Source organism: Neopelma chrysocephalum, unplaced genomic scaffold (genome assembly GCF_003984885.1).
Source record: "Neopelma chrysocephalum unplaced genomic scaffold, ASM398488v2 Primary Assembly neopelma1_97, whole genome shotgun sequence".
Lineage (NCBI taxonomy): Eukaryota > Metazoa > Chordata > Aves > Passeriformes > Pipridae > Neopelma > Neopelma chrysocephalum.
Window position 1 is genome coordinate 3,872,036 of NW_020897760.1, and position 17,774 is coordinate 3,889,809.

At 37.0% G+C, this 17,774-nt stretch overlaps 1 protein-coding gene across 1 annotated transcript in view; it reads right to left on the bottom strand.

Annotated features, from left to right (window-relative positions):
• COL24A1 (collagen type XXIV alpha 1 chain) overlaps nucleotides 1-17,774 on the bottom strand; it is a 133,767-nt gene that overhangs the window by 92,604 nt on the left and 23,389 nt on the right. The window contains exons 7-14 of the mRNA XM_027694196.1: nucleotides 15,181-15,234; nucleotides 11,819-11,872; nucleotides 9,526-9,579; nucleotides 7,712-7,765; nucleotides 4,695-4,739; nucleotides 3,410-3,463; nucleotides 2,164-2,208; nucleotides 124-177 (exon numbers count right to left, since the gene is read on the bottom strand). Of these exons, the coding sequence (XP_027549997.1) occupies nucleotides 124-177; nucleotides 2,164-2,208; nucleotides 3,410-3,463; nucleotides 4,695-4,739; nucleotides 7,712-7,765; nucleotides 9,526-9,579; nucleotides 11,819-11,872; nucleotides 15,181-15,234 (414 nt within the window). The remainder of the gene's footprint in view (nucleotides 1-123; nucleotides 178-2,163; nucleotides 2,209-3,409; nucleotides 3,464-4,694; nucleotides 4,740-7,711; nucleotides 7,766-9,525; nucleotides 9,580-11,818; nucleotides 11,873-15,180; nucleotides 15,235-17,774) is intronic.

Genomic DNA, 17,774 nt, shown 5'->3' on the forward strand with positions numbered 1-17,774 from the left:
ACATCAGTTTTGCTATTAGCAAAAAGTACTTAAATGAATACATTGTACATTTTCCCCTCATTCTAACATACATTGCATTACCACACAAACATCGACATTTCATTAATGTTCCATTAAGCCTACCCTTTCTCCTTCAGGTCCTGGTTGTCCTGCCACACCTGGAGGTCCAATGAAACCCTAAAAACATAAGAACAGTGCTTTTCATCGACACTGCTTGTCCCTCAGTATTGGCCAGCTATGGGTTCACGATAAAGGGATTAAATTCAGACTCATTTGAAACTACCAGTGAAGCTCTAGCAATTTAAATGTGACCAGGATTTACTCTCCAACTAAGAGCAAACCCAATTTCCTGCTATAAGAGTACAAAATCAGTTAATAAAGAAGTACTAAGAAAGTGGTCCGATAAGATAAGGTTGCATCAGACACCTTATTTATTAGAACAGATGGAATTAGCAATTTTTTTCATAAGTTAACCTTATTCATTAAATACATCAGAAAATATGTTCTCATCTTTAATAACACTGTGTGATCACTGCTATATGTAAGAGCTCTTAAAAGACAAGAGTTTATCTTAATACAAGCAGAATGTCTTAAAAGTTCAGTGGTGGCATTTCTCTGCCACCATTCCTCATTTGTATGGAGAGATGGGTTCTGCAATACCAGATTCAACCTGAGACTGGAATAAAAATATTATTAGTTACTAAAAAAGAATTCCTTGCTTACATAACTCTCTCCAGTCCTCCAACTGTAATTATTTAATTTCTTTTTTTTGTTAATTATGAAAGATAGTGCCCTTCTTGTTATCCAGCCTAATAAGAGTAAGGAAAACAAGGACACTTCTACTTTCCAGTTTCTTAAAATAGCTGAGAAGCAGAGCACAGTTTGATAACAGCAATGTTTTAAATGTAAAGCTCTAAAGACACTTCATATCATGTTGCTGCACACTCCATGGCACAGTAATATGGCTCAAGAGGGCTGTGTCATCATTTTTACTGGGAGTTGTTTTTAGAATTCATATACAGGACTTAGCCTTAAGACATGACAGGTGTTTTTCCCTTAAATTACTCATGCATTGACCATTTTTAGCTTTGTGTAAACAGAGCAGCAGTAACTTTTCAGGAAGTGACTGGGATCACAATGTCTTGTTGGTTGAAGGGAGAGCAAGACAAAATGCTTGAGAACCTGAACAAAAATAAACTGAAGAAACATAAAAGAAACAATCCCTGAGGGTCCAATATCTGTTGGCACTTGATCCTGACAAACTAATTTTTCCCATCATTGTAATGAAAACTGACATAAAAAAACCCACCCTGAAAAAAGCAGGCAAATGTTTAAGAAGCTGATGCAGGTAAAGGCTTTTAGTAACTACATTAAAAAAACAAGACAAAAGCAAATATTGATAATAAATTAGTAATAAAATTATTTTAATAGGTGATTGAGAACACAGAACACTGCTCAGCAACCTGTACGTGAGCTGAGGGCCTGAAAACACCTAGCAAAAGCCGCCTTCAAGTCCTAGATGCAACCAGCTATTGCAAGTTTCTGGAAACCTGTTTCTACTGCTTGCTGGTGAGAGTCAGTGTGAAAAAATACATATACATGCACCAGCATGTATAGAGAAAAACCCAACTTATTTTACTTCCAAGAGTAATCAAAAGCAAACCTTGAACGCACAGAGCATTAAGAGCCTTCAGTCCTTGGGGTATATAAAACTACAATTCAACCATTCTAAAATCTTAAGATCACTTTCATGGGTTTTGTATGACAATACTGTTTCCCTTTATCAGCTTCTGTGGCTGTTACAGACTGCAAATGTCAGATATGTCTCCCTTCTTGACAACTTCCATTATGGAAATAATGCTTCAGGCAGGAAATGTCCACTCCTCTTCACTCCCAGCCCTTGCATACCCAGTACTGCTTTCTTCTCTTGCCTGCATGCAAGTGAGAGGAAAGGCAACAATGGAAGACTGCTCTCTGCAGCTCACCACGGAAAAAAAAGTAAACTCTTACATGTATTTTGAAAGATACACTGTGTCTTCTCATTTGCAGGTTCTGCAAAGCCAGAGCAGGCATACAACTGGCAGAGGTGAATTAAATTCCTCATCGCCTTTCTTATGTACTGTATAGGTAAAAATAGATATGCATACCAAAATGCTTACTTACTCTTACACCTTTAGGACCTGGGTTACCTTCTGGTCCAGCTAAGCCCTATTATAAAAAGACATGAGATGTAATTCATTTTAAACAGCGAGATATGATCTACATAAAAGAACTGCAACAGCATTTGTTAACAGTAAACTTGCAACACATTCTTGAAATTCATAGGATTGAAGACTGTGTCATCAAGTAGTCCCCTGGGATCATGTTCAGAAAGGTCTCCCATTAATGCATGGCTGAAACACAGACAGTGACTGAAACTTCCATTACATTAGAATTATTTCTTCTGGGAGGAAATTTTTTTCCAGACCCAGTGATCTGGCATTACAGTGACATCATTTCACAGGATTTTTCATGAGCTTTTATATTTGTACACATTTCCAATTACTAATGTCAGAAGAGCAAACGTAGTCCAAATGTTCTAACATTTTACATCATTCTACACAAAAATGTTATCATCCATTACTCTATAAAATATTGTAATGGAATTTTAAAATGTATAGCCATTACAAACCTAATCCAATAAAACACTGAAGTATTGGTCAAATTCACCCTTTTAAGCAAATACAAAACCACAAAGTCAATTGTTGTTAATCTGTCTTATATAATTTATCTGAGGAAAACAATGAGTATTTCCGCTTTCTCTCTTATTCGTATTACTGCACTGAGGTATCTGTAACCTCAAATGTAAATCAAAAAAACCAGAATCAGTATTTATATAAGTGTTTGTGTTTAAAAAAAGCTGCTTTCTGGTTTTATTTGCTCTCCTAAAATATCTCAAGGGGGGAAAAAAAAAAAATCTTTTAATGTTCTGTTTCCCCAAAGGACTGAAGAAATAGTTTCAGCAGTGAAGTAATCACATTGGTGAAAAATTAGGAGGAACAGGCAGTTTCCTACTGCTTCTGGACTTGAAATACAAAAAAGATAAAACACATAGAACCACATGGGGTTATGGACAAGTGTAAAGTGTTTACACATTCAGTATTTTGGTAATATCATTTATATATTCTAGAAGGGAACAGCATTACTGCATCTAACCCATCAAATTTTAAAAGCCAAGAGACTCAACATTCCCTTGAAGGCACTACCAGAGAAAAAGGGTTGTTTCAAAGATAAATGACAGGATGTAAACAATTACATTTTTAAGATTAGTAATTTTAAAAGAATTAGATATGGTACTTCTGAAAAGAATAAATGAGAAAAAAAAAAACCCACACCAAAAAATTCAAAGAGATTTGTATAGTTACTGCACCTGCCTGCCAGGGTAACCAACTGCCCCAATACTGCCAGCCATTCCTGGAATTCCCTAAGTGGAAAAAAATGAGGGGGGGGCGGGGGGAGGAAGAGAGAAAAAAGAAAAGAAACAAAAAACACATTTAATGTCATGGATTGAAGTTTGTTTTATCCTTTCTGTCTCTTTCAACATCTAGTCATATGATGTAGCTTAAGCTCATGAAAAAAAATACTTTTAAAGCAAGATTCACAGTAATATCCTCAAATTTACCCATCATAAATAAGTAACTCCACCAATTTCAGTTACATATCATTTGAAGAGTCTAAAATTGTGTGAAATACAACTTACTTTCATAGTAAAAACATAGATACTATTTGTAGGAAATAACTGAGGAGGGCTATAGGAGACAGATCCTTATAATCAAGTAATCTCAGATCCTTAAAATCAAGACTGCACGAGTCTCAGCTGTATTTGAACAAATACATTAAATTTTTCATTAAAGAAGAATCCTTGTATCCTTAAAAAGCCACTTTGTTTTGTTTCTTCCAGAATCAGGTCAATATAGCACTGGATTAATTATGAATGTATAGAACTTCTCTCCATCTTCTCATGTTAATTACCTTTTTTTCCCCACTGGCTATCTCTATCTCACTGCTATATTATAGTCAACACAAAAAAATTCCTATTAGCCTGTAATAAAAATTCATTCAGTTAAGATCTGCGTATAAAACTCATGAAACTCACAGATGACGCTCCTGAATTTTCATCTCCCCTCAGATGTTTACCATCTATTATCATCACCATTTCCTTTTCAGGGTCATCCGAAAGGAGACTCGTGCTTCTCTCTACTCTGCCATGAGAAGCCTCATTAATGCTAACAAGACATCAGCAACTGGATATCTTTGAAACTTACATTCAGATTGCTTCTTGAACTGACATGGAAGTGAGAAAAAGCACTCAACAACTATCACATTTTCTACATGCTAGGAGATTTAAAATGCATTAGATCAGTAGAGGTGGGAGAATCCAAAATGTGCCTCTTAAAAGAATTTTACACCAACATCTCCCAATCTGGTATGGGAGTTGAAAAACAAGCTGGTCTTTTCCATTTCATTTAGACCATTTTCTTACCACACAGATCCCTAAACAATCTGAATTCTTGGTCAAGAACTGTCTAGTATTTCCTTAAACAGTCAGTAATTTATAATGATAGCTTATGTTGAACACTTACAATGGGTCATACAATCTTCTATCATCCATTGTTCATCTGCAGAGTACAGTGTACTGTGCTTCCATCACTCACCTGCTCTCCCCGGGGCCCTCGCAGTCCCGGATAACCTTTAAGACCCTGCAGGTGGAGAAAGAGAGATGCAATAAATACAGTTAAATAAACAAAATGGACCTTCTTTTCCTACTCTATTCTCCCTTTATCAAGAAAAAAAATATCTAGACTTGTCTGCCTGCAAGAACTGGTTTACATTCAGCAACTCATATGAAAGCTGAGTAAAGCAGTAAGAAATCTTCTTGGCAGTTTAGACAGTTTCAAGATATCAGCATGCTTTAAGACAGTTCCAGACTTGTTCTCTTTTGAACAAATGAGTACATGGGATATTGTCACCTGCTGAAACTGAAGAACTAGACTCCACACAGTGCATTTCCCCACTCCAAATCCTTGTCACGATGACCTTTCCGAACGAGGCAGTTCAGAGGAGAAGTATAAGTAGACAGTCAACTTAGACTATTCTAGGACACACTCAGGAGAGACAGACCTTCCAGGAAACACATCTTTTTTTGAAATTAACATAGAACAAATTTCAGCTCTTATACTACGGAATTTTTATTTGTAGGGAAAACAGTCTCATCCCAGAAATCTTCCCTGTGGTGCTGGAATCATGAAACTGTTGAACTTTACTGCCTGTGCATAGACTATTTCAAACATATTTCACCTCTTAAAGAAAAAAAAAAAAAGGAATTAAAAATAGAGCTGGAACCTGCCATCTGCATCAGTACACTTGAAAGGGGAACCTTCTTCTTGAATGTCTTTACACTGTACTAAACACACCCAGGCAAGATGGCCTAAAAGGGAGCCTCTAACAGTTGCATGATTTATGCAAAAGTCAAGTTTCTGGCCTCCACATCCTTTGCAAGAGGTACTGGGAATACACAAGTCCAAAAGCTACAGCCTGAAAGAGAAACACCAAAACAATCCTTATTATGGACAGAAATCTATCATAAAATTGGACTCAAAGACATTGACTGAGCAGCGGGAGTGTCTTGGCTGATGTTAAACATCTGGCTGCCTTGTGGTATGATGATACTCATCACTCAGTAGAGACTTGAGATTCACTGTAATAAGAGGAAATTCTGCAACTGATTTCAGCAGATCAGGTATTTCAAATTTTTGGATGAGCTTCTGCATGATCACAACAGTATTTTTGCATGAAATTAATTTTATTATCTTATACGAGATTAAAAGATAAAATTATTTTCCTTGGTGACAATTTTGAAATGAGCCAGTAACTCCTCTTTAGCTTTCAAAATGTGAGTCAGAAAACTACAGTTTTTACAGTCCCAGCCAACTCTGTATTTCATGAATTTTATCCATTACAGAATTTTATCCTGTTTTGATGTTTAAATAATCAACTAAAGGTGTTGCTAGAAGACAACTCTCAGTAGTTTCTTGTTTTTGTAGTAGGAAAAAAGGAAACCAAATTCTGCTATACACAGAAACACTCAAAGAAAAGTTTATCACAAGTTACTTTCAAAGTGGGTCAGTTTAGCTGATTAACACTTGCATGGACAGTCTCAAAAAAAGGCTCACAAGAAACTGTGAGATGAAGGACTGATTACTGGTGTGCATGTTTCTACACAATAGCATCTTACTTCTGTCAGAGCAAAACTCCTCTGAACTCCTACTTTAGAGTAGTATGTCCATATTCTTATTCAGAGTTAACATGGCCTTAATTCATTCTAACTCAATGCTGGTTGGGAATGAAGCTAAACCATGCTAAAATGAATATCATTCAAAAGAGACAGTTTTCACACAGGGGTTTCTTTCCCTGTGACTTAGCTAATCCTCTTAAAATTCTTAGATTTTTATTAGCTTGAGTTTGTATTCTTGAGCATATCCATATAAATTAGATGCAGTTTACTCTGAGCTAAGATGGAAATAAATAAGAAAAATAAAAGTTCACATGCACTGGTTTGAAAAATTAACTACCTTCCAATTTCTATTGAAGATTAATTCTCTGACTTTAAAGCTCAACGTGGAAGAGAACAGTTTGAAGCTTCCAATTACAGCAGTACAGTTTTCAAGCACATTTCAAAAACATTGCAAGTTGTAAGAATCCTTTGGTCTGCGTGAGAGAAAAAATATTTACTGCCAACTAAAATGCAGCAAGTTGAAGTGCCTGACTTCTACCATATGGAGCACAGTGGGACCCAGACTGAGTGAAGTGTGTATATGGCAGACAGTCTGTGTATATAACAGCAAGGACTATTCAAGCCATGTCTTTCCATCTTACTGTTACCCATTGTATTTTACTGGAATTTCCATGCACTCCTATTAAAATATATTAAAATATATCTAGCACAATATTGGCAATTATTCTAGAGAGTCAAGCAATTTCTGTAACCTGTAAAAATCAGTAGGTGAAGTTTTATGACTAATGCTACAACCATCAGCTACTGAGAGATATTATCTTTGAAAAGTATCAGCTAAAAAGTTTGCTGGGCATGGAGCAAGTCTAGCCAATAAATGGACTCCCGTGTGCTGTCACATGTGCCTTTGCAATGCTTGCTTATCAGCTCCATGGTGTCACCATACTGCCTCCAGTTTTGAAAAAAATCCTTCAACAGCAAAAAAGGTTTTGGGTTTTTTTCATAGCTCCATTCTATCTTTTTGCTGATGTTTATTCCACAAGTAAGATTTCACCTAGTAACTCTTAGGCCAAATATCCTAAGGAATGGAAATACCACTATTCTCTCACAGAACCGAAGTTTCCCTCTGCTCAAGGAAAATTGCACTCTGTAGAAGAAGCAGTGAGAGACACTCAGTAGCATAAGGCTGATACCACCATGGGTACTGCTTTGAAATTTATTTATCTGCCATGTCTTTTGAAGAACACCAACAAAAGCAGCTGTGATTAACATCCTGTTATGATGATCTCAATTTAGTTACACGGGAAGGTTTTGCACAGTAGACAATCATAATATCAACAGCAAGCCTGAAGCCGTTCTATCGCCTCTTGACCATCAGACATCCGACTGATGGCCACTCAGGCCAGGGTAAGTTACATGAAAATGGAAACAGAATCTTACCTTCTGGCCTTTGATCCCAGGTGGACCTGGAAAGCCTATGGGGCCTGGATCGCCCTGTACAACAAAAACATCCAGAATCAATATGTTTCACTAGAACATGGCACAGGCCCATAAACTTGTAGGACTTAATATCGTCTCTGTATTCTTGGACATTTACTATGAAGAAGCAGCTAATGTTGTTTGATTAGGCATAGATTTTTATTGGATTTTTTAGAGGAAGAAAACTGAAAAGCCAACAGTTCCTCAATTGCGACCACCGGGTACAACGTGCCTGCTCCTGCAACATGGCCAAATCATGGCTGAAACAGTCTTAGTTCACAACCTCTCAACATTTACTTTTAGCCAACATAAACAGGAGTGAAGAAGCTATACAATTCTTGAAGTAACCCTTTCCTCAAATTGCTATATATTTAACTATTATTGTTCATTGTTTGTGTTACTGCTATGCCAACAATCCTCAACCAAAAACCAGGACACCATTATGGTATGCACTGCGTTCAACACAGCACAAATCTAATCTGTGTAAAAGGTAACTTGAAAGATGCATAAAGACAAAAGTGTTACGGTGGAATACAGCTATTCTCAGTGGGTATTTTAAACTTCACAAATACACAATGGCATATGGGAATAAGAATTAGAGCATCTCAAATGTTAGGGAGATGGAAAAAGATGCAAACTTTTATGGTTTTTACAGATGGGGAAGGAGGAAAGGTTGTTTCAGCTCTTTTTTTCCTTGCTCAGGACTGACAGTGAAGAGATTCACTCCTTCAGGATTAGTCCCCAAATTCAAATTCAGTGAGTCAAGGAATGGATCCTGGAAGTGAGTTAGCATCCAAATAAATTTAACTCCATTAATTAGGGCAAGTAAATTTAAATTGGGGGGAAAAATTGTGAACACAAAATAGCGTGAACTATAAAAATGCATATCAATCCCATATTTTTGGATTATAGATGCATTCCACATGTATTTAGGTGTAGTCATACAAATATATGGGTGAGCTTTAGACTGTTCTGTGGCTGCTTGGGTTCATGCCAAAGAATATAGCTTGAGTTTCAGACAGACACGTACAGCTAACAACACTATGATTAGATTGCCAAAAGCAAAAGCTGGTTAAATTAAAATAGTGTTGCTATTTCCACAAAAGCTGCACTTCAAATTCCCATTAGTGCATCAACAGACACATTTCTGAATTTCTTCTCAGCAGCCCTTTAACACTGACAATATATATTTGTGAATTTTAGGGTTTGACAGCATGTAGCCATTAAAAATTAAGTTATTTTATGTACACATCAGCAGCTCCTAAACAATAGTTATTTGCTAATGCGTTCTTCATTACAGAGAGTGGTCCTGGATTCTTACAGTGTTTTCTACATAGCACAAATATTCCATAATTGACCTACTAGAAAATGCTGTTAATAAAACATAGTATAAATACAAGATATTCTAAAAGATGTAGCAGAGGGTAACACATTAGAATGCAAACATCCAATCATATTTTAGTGTTATCACATTGACTCTAAAGTTCCATACATATTCAGTACATTTGTAATCAAAAAATGAAATAATCACAAGCTTTCAAGCCCACAAATTCTATGAAGAATAGAATATTTGAATATTTGTACTCAAATGTTTTGGGCAGAGAGAGTAACCACTTGTTTGGTTAAAGTGGCTTAGCAGGCACAAGCATAAAAAAGCTCTGAAGTGAAAGGACAAATCTTAGCATCAGCATTGTGCTGTCATCATTTGTCTCGATATTAAATAAGACTTCACAAAAGAATGGGACAGACAAAACCTTTAATTAAGAAAATAATACCTTTTCCCCATGTTTTGCCCGTCCTGGAGAGAATCCTGGGTCTCCTTTAGGGCCCTGTCACAGAGAAATTAAGCTCATTAATACCATCAGGGAAGAGAGTTTTTAGTAATATATGTGCAAACAAGCATTCTCAACTGTTACAGCAAGAGGAGGAAGAATGTTCATATAAAATATACTTGTTAGGATAGATATTTTTCTCGTAACTTTTTCAGTAAAGAGCAACAAAGAATGCATTAGTGTAAGTTCACACTGAAATGAGAATTTACCTTTTCCAAATCTCATGTCACAGAATTTTGAAAAGCAGATTTATTGGCAATTCCAAGGATTACAGCAGACACCCCAACCAAATTGCTCTGCCCATGTCTCCATCACTTCAGAACACCAGCTGTTCCTCAGAGACTGTGCAAGATTAACAGGCTGTATTACTCCATGGACTACAACCTTGTCCAGGTTTCCTCAGCCTTCCCACGCAGCACAGGCATTGTACTGAGAAGGACAGAGCTGTGAATGCAGACAAGGCCTCTTCTCCATAAGGAATTTGTGCCTAGCAGTTGAGACAGGTGATCATTCTTGGCTGGGCATTACTGTTCTCATCCAAGACTGGGCAGCAGACAGGAGAAGGACACTGCCACACCGGTCTCCCCTACAGTGAGTTAACTGTAGTTACCTACAGTGTAGTTAAAACAGTGACAGAATCCATAAAATACATTTTCTTAACTAATCTATTTTTCAGAGAGCCAGGAATAAAGCCAAACCTCATGGGCACCTTTAAATTACTTTAAAAACACCCCTCAACTGCTTATCAGAAATTAAATGCTGAGACATCAGGTGTTGGTTGGAACTGCTGGCTCTCACTCAGGGCTGGATATTATGCTGTAAGGGTACCAGTTAATGTTGTTCATGTTTCAAAAGCAAGTGCACAAAGGATCTTTCAGCATTTTAAAGACAGAATAAAATTCTGTGTTAATTTTCTGTCAGAAAATTGTTACAACTCATTTGTGATGTTTTAAGATCAAACAAAAGTTTGTTTCAGTTTACATACTCAGTGTGGGTCAACTGGATCTTCAGAGCCAGAACTTCATGAGCATCTAGCTAATTTTTATTTAAAGAAAACTATTTCAAAATATACTTTCATCGAAAAGATAATTTATAGTCTAACAGAACTGAGAGAGATCACTAAGGACCTAGTAATATATATTTTTTAAAACTAAATAAAATATATATAGGTACATACACACATGTACAATTCCTTCTGTTCCTAAAGTCATGGAGAGAGCTACAGAACTGATCAGAGTTATCATCCAGTGGAGGGGGAAGATACTTTATAAAACAAAGCCTAGGAGTAATTGGTTACAATTATTTTCCTAGCAATATATTCCATTATACAGCCAGCATAAATATGGTAAAAATTAATTATGAATCTTTAAGTTTAATTGTTCCTACATAAGAACGAAAACACACATAAAATAGAGTAACTTGGGTTTACAGCATTTGACACGGAAAGCTTTATTAAAATTCTTTTTATGTCCTCAAGCAGATTTTAACACCTGTCACGACAGGTCAGATTCCTGCAATTAGGAATTGTACTAAACAAATCATGGTGCTGCTTTTTTCCTAACATATCTATCAAATGGTTCAAACTAAATATGAGTTGAAGGCATTTTGCAACTGCACAAATCTGTCAAATCTATTTAAAGGGCCTATGTTACACAAGTTTGAAGGTGTTATTTGAGCTTCCAATCCAGTATTTTGTCTTTTATTTTAAATATCACATCCATAAATCTTTAGAAAATTATTCTAGCATATTAATCAAGTAATAAAGTCTGAAATATCAGAATATTTCAATACAAAATGTTGGACATGGACAATAAAATAGCAAAATATAAAGAATGACAGTCTAAGTTTTTTTCTTTTTTTTTTTTTTTTTTAAGGCAAACCAAAAGGTTATGGCAATTAAGTGCTTACTCTCATTTAAATTTCAGTTTATCAAAGAGGTTGAGATGATTTACAGGAACTCTTTTGGAAAGTACAGACTACTTGCATGAATAGCAGTTTCCAAGTCATCTTTTGCAAGCTCAGGTGTTTTTCTTTCCACTGAATAATCTGCTTTTTTGTTTTGATATGAAGTTCAATTTGATTGATTACATTTAATTAAAATATGTTTATAGGAGCACTCTCCATCTGTAAACCAAAGAAAGCCAATTACTTCTATTATAGGAAACAGTTCTGGGCCTTCCAAAAAGTCATTAAAAAGTTCATGTATTTACATGGCAACATGGATAAATTTACTCACCTTGAGACCTGGCAATCCTGGCAAACCTGGGTTACCATGTGGTCCTGGAATACCCTATTAAAAAAAACCCAAACAAAAGTAAAAGAACAAGCAGTGGCATTACTCAGTACTCCACTGAATACGTGTGAAAAGTTTGCATAGAACAATTTTACTGCATCTTTGCTACTTTTAGAAGCACTGGTTAGGATTTTCAAAGGATTCACAAGACATAAAACATACACATCTTCCTAAAAAATTAAAAGGAAGTTGAGTAATTCTTTTTCTTTTCAAAATCTCAGTTTCTATTGTCTTTCCAGGTAATCCATAGCAGGTATTTGGCACACAGTCACTGCAATTGCTTTCCAACTACAACACTTGGAGGCATGGCATTAAAAAAAAAAAAAAAAAAAAAAAAATCAGTAAAATCACATTCTGAGGTACTCATCTATACACTGCAAAGAGAAGGAAGTGGATGAGTTCTCAATGACTTAAAAGATGACTCAAAGCAACACCACCTTCTTTAAACAAATCACAGATCTTCCTGATTGTCCCACAGCTAGTGCAGAAAATGGCCTTGTTACTAAAAGAATTCAACTTAAACCACTCCAGAAACAGAATAAGCTATCAAGACTATCAACACCTTTCAGTATAAGTGTCTGTTCCTGCAACGCATTCAGCGATCTTCACTCCTTGAAAAACTGCACATCAGGGAAATTATTTGTTGCAATAGCTGTCAGCAGCTATTCATCTTCCAAACTTCCTTGGCTGAAGGACCAAACTGGTGAAAACCTGTCACTGGTAAGTTGGCAACAAAGCTTGTGTTGAATTCACTGAAGCCAAAATTCCACCCAAACAATTAATCCGAATACCAAATACAATAAAAACACTTTTCAATTTTCTTGTATATTCAGTAGTCTAACAACAGATAAACTCAGTGTTAGTCTTTCCATCACACAAGGCTGACTTTACCAGTTATACCTTGCAGTAACACTGAAAGCTGTATCTGTTAGTGCTCCCTTTCACTAATGACAGTGTTGACATAACTCCACAGAAATGCTAATCCCATGTGCTGTTTGAGAGATTAATTTGCACACTGGCAACTTTGGAGGCACTCTCAGGGATTTAGGAGAAAGGAAACAAATAGAAAGTGCCAACATAGCTGCAGTGCTGAAGTGGCTCCTACTTTTGTTGCTTGCAATGTTATTGTCTTGGGTCATAGTACCACAATACAGAAGTGCAAAAGTATTCTCGTGGAATGAGAGGCATCAGAGGAGTTTCACACCATCATTAATTCTGAAATTGCTGAAATTTCTTTACTGAAAAACTCAGAACAAGTCAAGACACTCAGAAAAACTTAACTATCAGATATGAACTTCTTTACCATAGAATTACAGGGATCAAAATAATTTCCATTTTTAATGGAAGTCTCTAACCATTAATCACACATTCCCAAAGTGTCCAAACCATGTGAATCTCTGTCAGGATCAGGTTTGGACACACACTCAAGAGACGCTGATAAAGGCACAGGCAACACAATGCACCTCTGCACTCTGCTGTTTGTCTTTGACACCCTGAGTCACATTTTAGGATAATAAATGGAAGCTCGTGTGAAGAAGACAGAAGTCACAGGGCAGGCTGGTAGATGAGGGAATGAACTTTGCATCAACAAGGTTTTCACAGGCTCTTTGGCTCACAAAACTCCTGTCATACCATGTACCTTCACTAGCTTTACCTGCTTGAATTTATCAGTGTTGTACAAACTAAAGAGCACTGGCATTTCAAAACTATTTATTTTTGACCAAATAGTTTTATAGACTTTCTTAGCCCATATAAATATATTTTAAAGTCAGAACTATTGGTAAATATTCACCTCAGCCTTTTTCATATTTTCCAGGCACCCTACTGTAAGCTGTCTCTTCACATTGGCAAGCATGTCCTACACAATAATTAATCCAGAAAATTCACACAGTAGAGCACTGTGCTTGTAAGTACTCTATACCTATAAAAAAAGACCTGCAGGAAAAAATCCCAAACAAATAACAACCGAGCAAGAGTAATCTCACCAACAGGCATGGCTTTAAATATATGGACAGCCTCCTCTAAAAAAAAAGACAACTTCCCAGTTCTGATGATCTACTTGGGTATGTGGGATCCTGCCCCTGATGCCAGATGTATCCTTGGCAGAGGCAGTATGCAATGTAAAAAACTGAGTTTAAAAATTGTCAGCTCTTTTGTAGAAGGATAACTTGAAAAAAGGATCCAGGAAGTCATGAAGAGATGGATTTGAAGGAACGCTTTTCATTTTATACTTTTAAATGTGTCTCCTATTCCCTTGCCTCTGACTGCTCTAAAGCATCGGTTTGGTTTTCATCCTCTTCAACCAGTGCAGTTTCCTACCCAATCAGGCCAAGTTTCGAACTGTGCTTTGCTGGCTTTCAACATGCTATTGAGCAGCAGCTTGTTTGAATCAAAACTCCTCCCACACATCTGCTGAGCCTGCATATAAACTACTCCCTTACCTCCCACTTTTGATTTGCGTAGCTGAGGGTGCTCCAGCCACAACCATTTATGTCCCCATATACCATGGACCAAAATCATCTACGCAACAGATCTTCACCTGTTCCTTCCACTTGCCCTTCCCCGAAGCCCTCAAAATCAACCATGACCTCAGGGACTCCTCAAGCATATTTCTTTTGTAGTCAGTTGTGCAAACACAGTTTCACCTTCTTTTGCCTCATCAACTAGTCTGTGTGGTGGCACAGGCTCCTCCCACGTCCATGGCAGCTGGGGCACAGAGTTGTGCTCACTGTGGCAAAAGCCTGTGCTCTGTCCCCTGGCACAGGGCAAGGCCGCTGTCCCTGCTCATGTTGGGTTGCACAGTCACATGAAGTGCCCTGATACCTATCAAGCTATGACCAAGCTGCCATGTGCAAGAGACTAAACCAGATTTTTAGGAGTATTTTTTTCCACCACCTCTGTCTTGCAGTAGTTAATTTTAATCCACCGCCTGCTCCTCTGTGGCTATGGCCTGCATTGCTCACTCCCCCTCATTCCAAAAACAAATGAATATGACCTCAGATTGCAGCAGATGGGAGCAGCATGGAAAAATTAGAAGTTAATATTGCAAACAGCAAAAGCCAGGTACAAATGTAACAATGCTCAGTGTATGCACTCATACATGGAATTAACTATGCTGGAGGCTCACAGTAGAAGAAAAGGTTTGCTTTGCCTTACTTTAACGTATCTCTCAAGTATTAACAATCATACACTTTCATAATCACTAAGCATATGAATAAAGTTGAGAAAACCAAAACTGTGCAAACTTCAGTTTGATTATTGGTGATCTGCCTAGAGGTGCAGAAGAACATAGTTGTTTTACTCACCCGAGGACCTCTTCTTCCTGAAGGACCAGGTAAACCTGGAGGACCTGGAGGACCCTGGTGATAGAAAATCAAAGCAGTTGAGCCTAAAACCTGACACAAGGACAGTATCACAAGTCTGAATGAGACCAGTTCTCCTAACTGACGACCTTCTGCTCGTGCAGACCTCCTCAATTTGAAAACAAATTCCAAAACTAGAAGCAAGCATGTTTTTAATCTGACTCCAAGTCAGATTTCTGTTTAGAAAGTATCTTACACCATAGAAATTAGAGCTAGAAATCTGGATAATAACTTTTACTTAAGTGTATTGGTATTAAGAGAAGAAAAGATCAGGTGAAGCAAGCAAGTGCAGTGTATTTCTAAATAAAGAATAGAAAATAATTAAGCCTTTTTAATAAGCATGCTGGCATGCCAAACATTTCAGAAAAGTTGAAGTAACTGTGAAAAAATAAGATACCACCTCAAAGAAAAGACAGACATGAAATAGAAGAAAATAAATGTGGATAAATGACTGTTCAGTTTCCTGTTAAAAGCTTCTAATAAGAATAATTATAGCACATTTGCCCTTGTATATAATGAATATCATTCTCTCCAAGGATAATGCAGATTTTTTTCAAATGTTAGTATGTAATCACATGTATGTTTCGCAAATGAATTAGATTATTAGTCACCATATTGGACAGTGTATCACCCCCTGCATATCCAATTGTTTTGACCATAGAAACCTTTCCTTTTCTGTATGTGACTACCGTTCAGATTCAAACCCCCAGGATCTACTTCATTGTACTCAAATACAAATGAGAGCTTTAGACTAAAATCTGCACTACTTTATATTTCATCTATCAAATTAGAGTTCTACAGATAGATGAGCTACTCCTAAGGGTGAATTCAGCTCCCATCCAATGCCTGCACAGCAAACCCCAGCTTTAACAGATACTGTGTACTTTCTGCAAGGGAAGGTGGGCATCAAGTAAGTCCAACATCATGAAGGAGATCAGTTGGGATAGGAGGAAGGGATTCAAGTTGCTCTTTCACACAGAGTTCCTCATGCTCCTGTGTTCTATATGTACAACAGCCTCTCAGCTGAGACACTGGGCAAAACACTCTCACACTGCCAATACCAAACAACATGCTGAAAGCTGGCAAGGATACCAGGAAAATCAGAAAGGCAATTATGGTTGCTGAAATGGCCAGCTCAGAGATTTTGCAAAAATGGAAAAAGAGAAAAAAACAAAAAAAAGAGAGAAGGGAAAAAGACAAACACCTTTTGGGGTTTTATTAGTGATGAGCAAATCATTTCATTAAGACAAAAATTGCATTTTTAAAATACTCCAGTTTTGTGTAAGTGATACTTCATTTTTCTTGGAAAGGTAATGTCACTGGCAGAGAAGACAGCGCTGATTACGGACTTTAGGCATTGTCAAGCTAACTACATTCATTTGTCCAAAATACAGATCACTTGTGGACAATTCTGAGAAAACCACTGCTGTTTTGGGAAATTTAAAAAAATAATTTTCTCTTCAATTAATCATAATTATCTTAGGAGTCTAATCGTAGCTGGGAATATTTGTATGTCCGTACACACTACATTAAGTCAGGCTGAAATCCACACCTGCATTTCCCTCTCTGTGCAATTTAGAAGACATAAATCTGTGTAACTGCCCTGGTCTTTAGATCAAACCATAACATGTCATACTTTTAGCACAGGAGGTTCGCTATTCACCACGGTTGCGTAAATGCTCACTAGAATCGTTGTATCTTTCTGAAGTAAAAAAACCCCACGTTTAACAGCACAAGAAATGTAGCAGACAGACACATGGAAAACTCTTGACCTGGCATTCTTGTCCAGGTTCAAAAATGCACTCAGAAGGGCACAGAGAGTTCCCACCCTGCACTGCTGAAGCAGTATGTTTTGTAATATCTCCTCTCAAATTGTAGCTTAAAAGATGCACTTTGATTAGAATATTAACCTGGGACTACAAAAGAAAAAAATATTTTTATTAAGTAGAATAGTTGCAACTATTTTGCAGTTTGCAGTAAAAAGGTCTTCTATATGCCTGTTTCAAATGCTTTCTACATTTCCTTAAAAAACCATTCATAGCCAACCCCCCCATCTTATTAAGATCCCTGATCTTTGCTGATGATTTATTGAACGAGGGCAGTGAGAACATTTTTCTCTATGTGGCATCTAGTTTTTTTTTTAAATAGCACCTGCCTCCTTTGCAAAAGAAAACAAACAAGCAAACAAAACCCAAATCCAACCCAATTTCACTTAGATTACACTAAATCATAAGTAATTATCCCCTCCCACACAAAAAGAAAACCACAAAAAGAAGAAAATCTAATCACAACCACGCTCTGAATTATATTTTGAACTATTCAGACAGAGATTAATAGTGCTTTCTCAAGGCATTCGAAAACCAAGTCAACAATTGTAGATGAAGTCTCTGGTTAGCAATAATAAGCAACTAGCCCCAGCAATCCAGGTGTTTGACCGAAGTATTAACAAGGACTCTCCTAAACCAGAGTATATTACCCTTTAGCCTCCAGCACAGACTCCTCCCTGCAACTCAAGCAACATGTCTGCTGACAGTAGA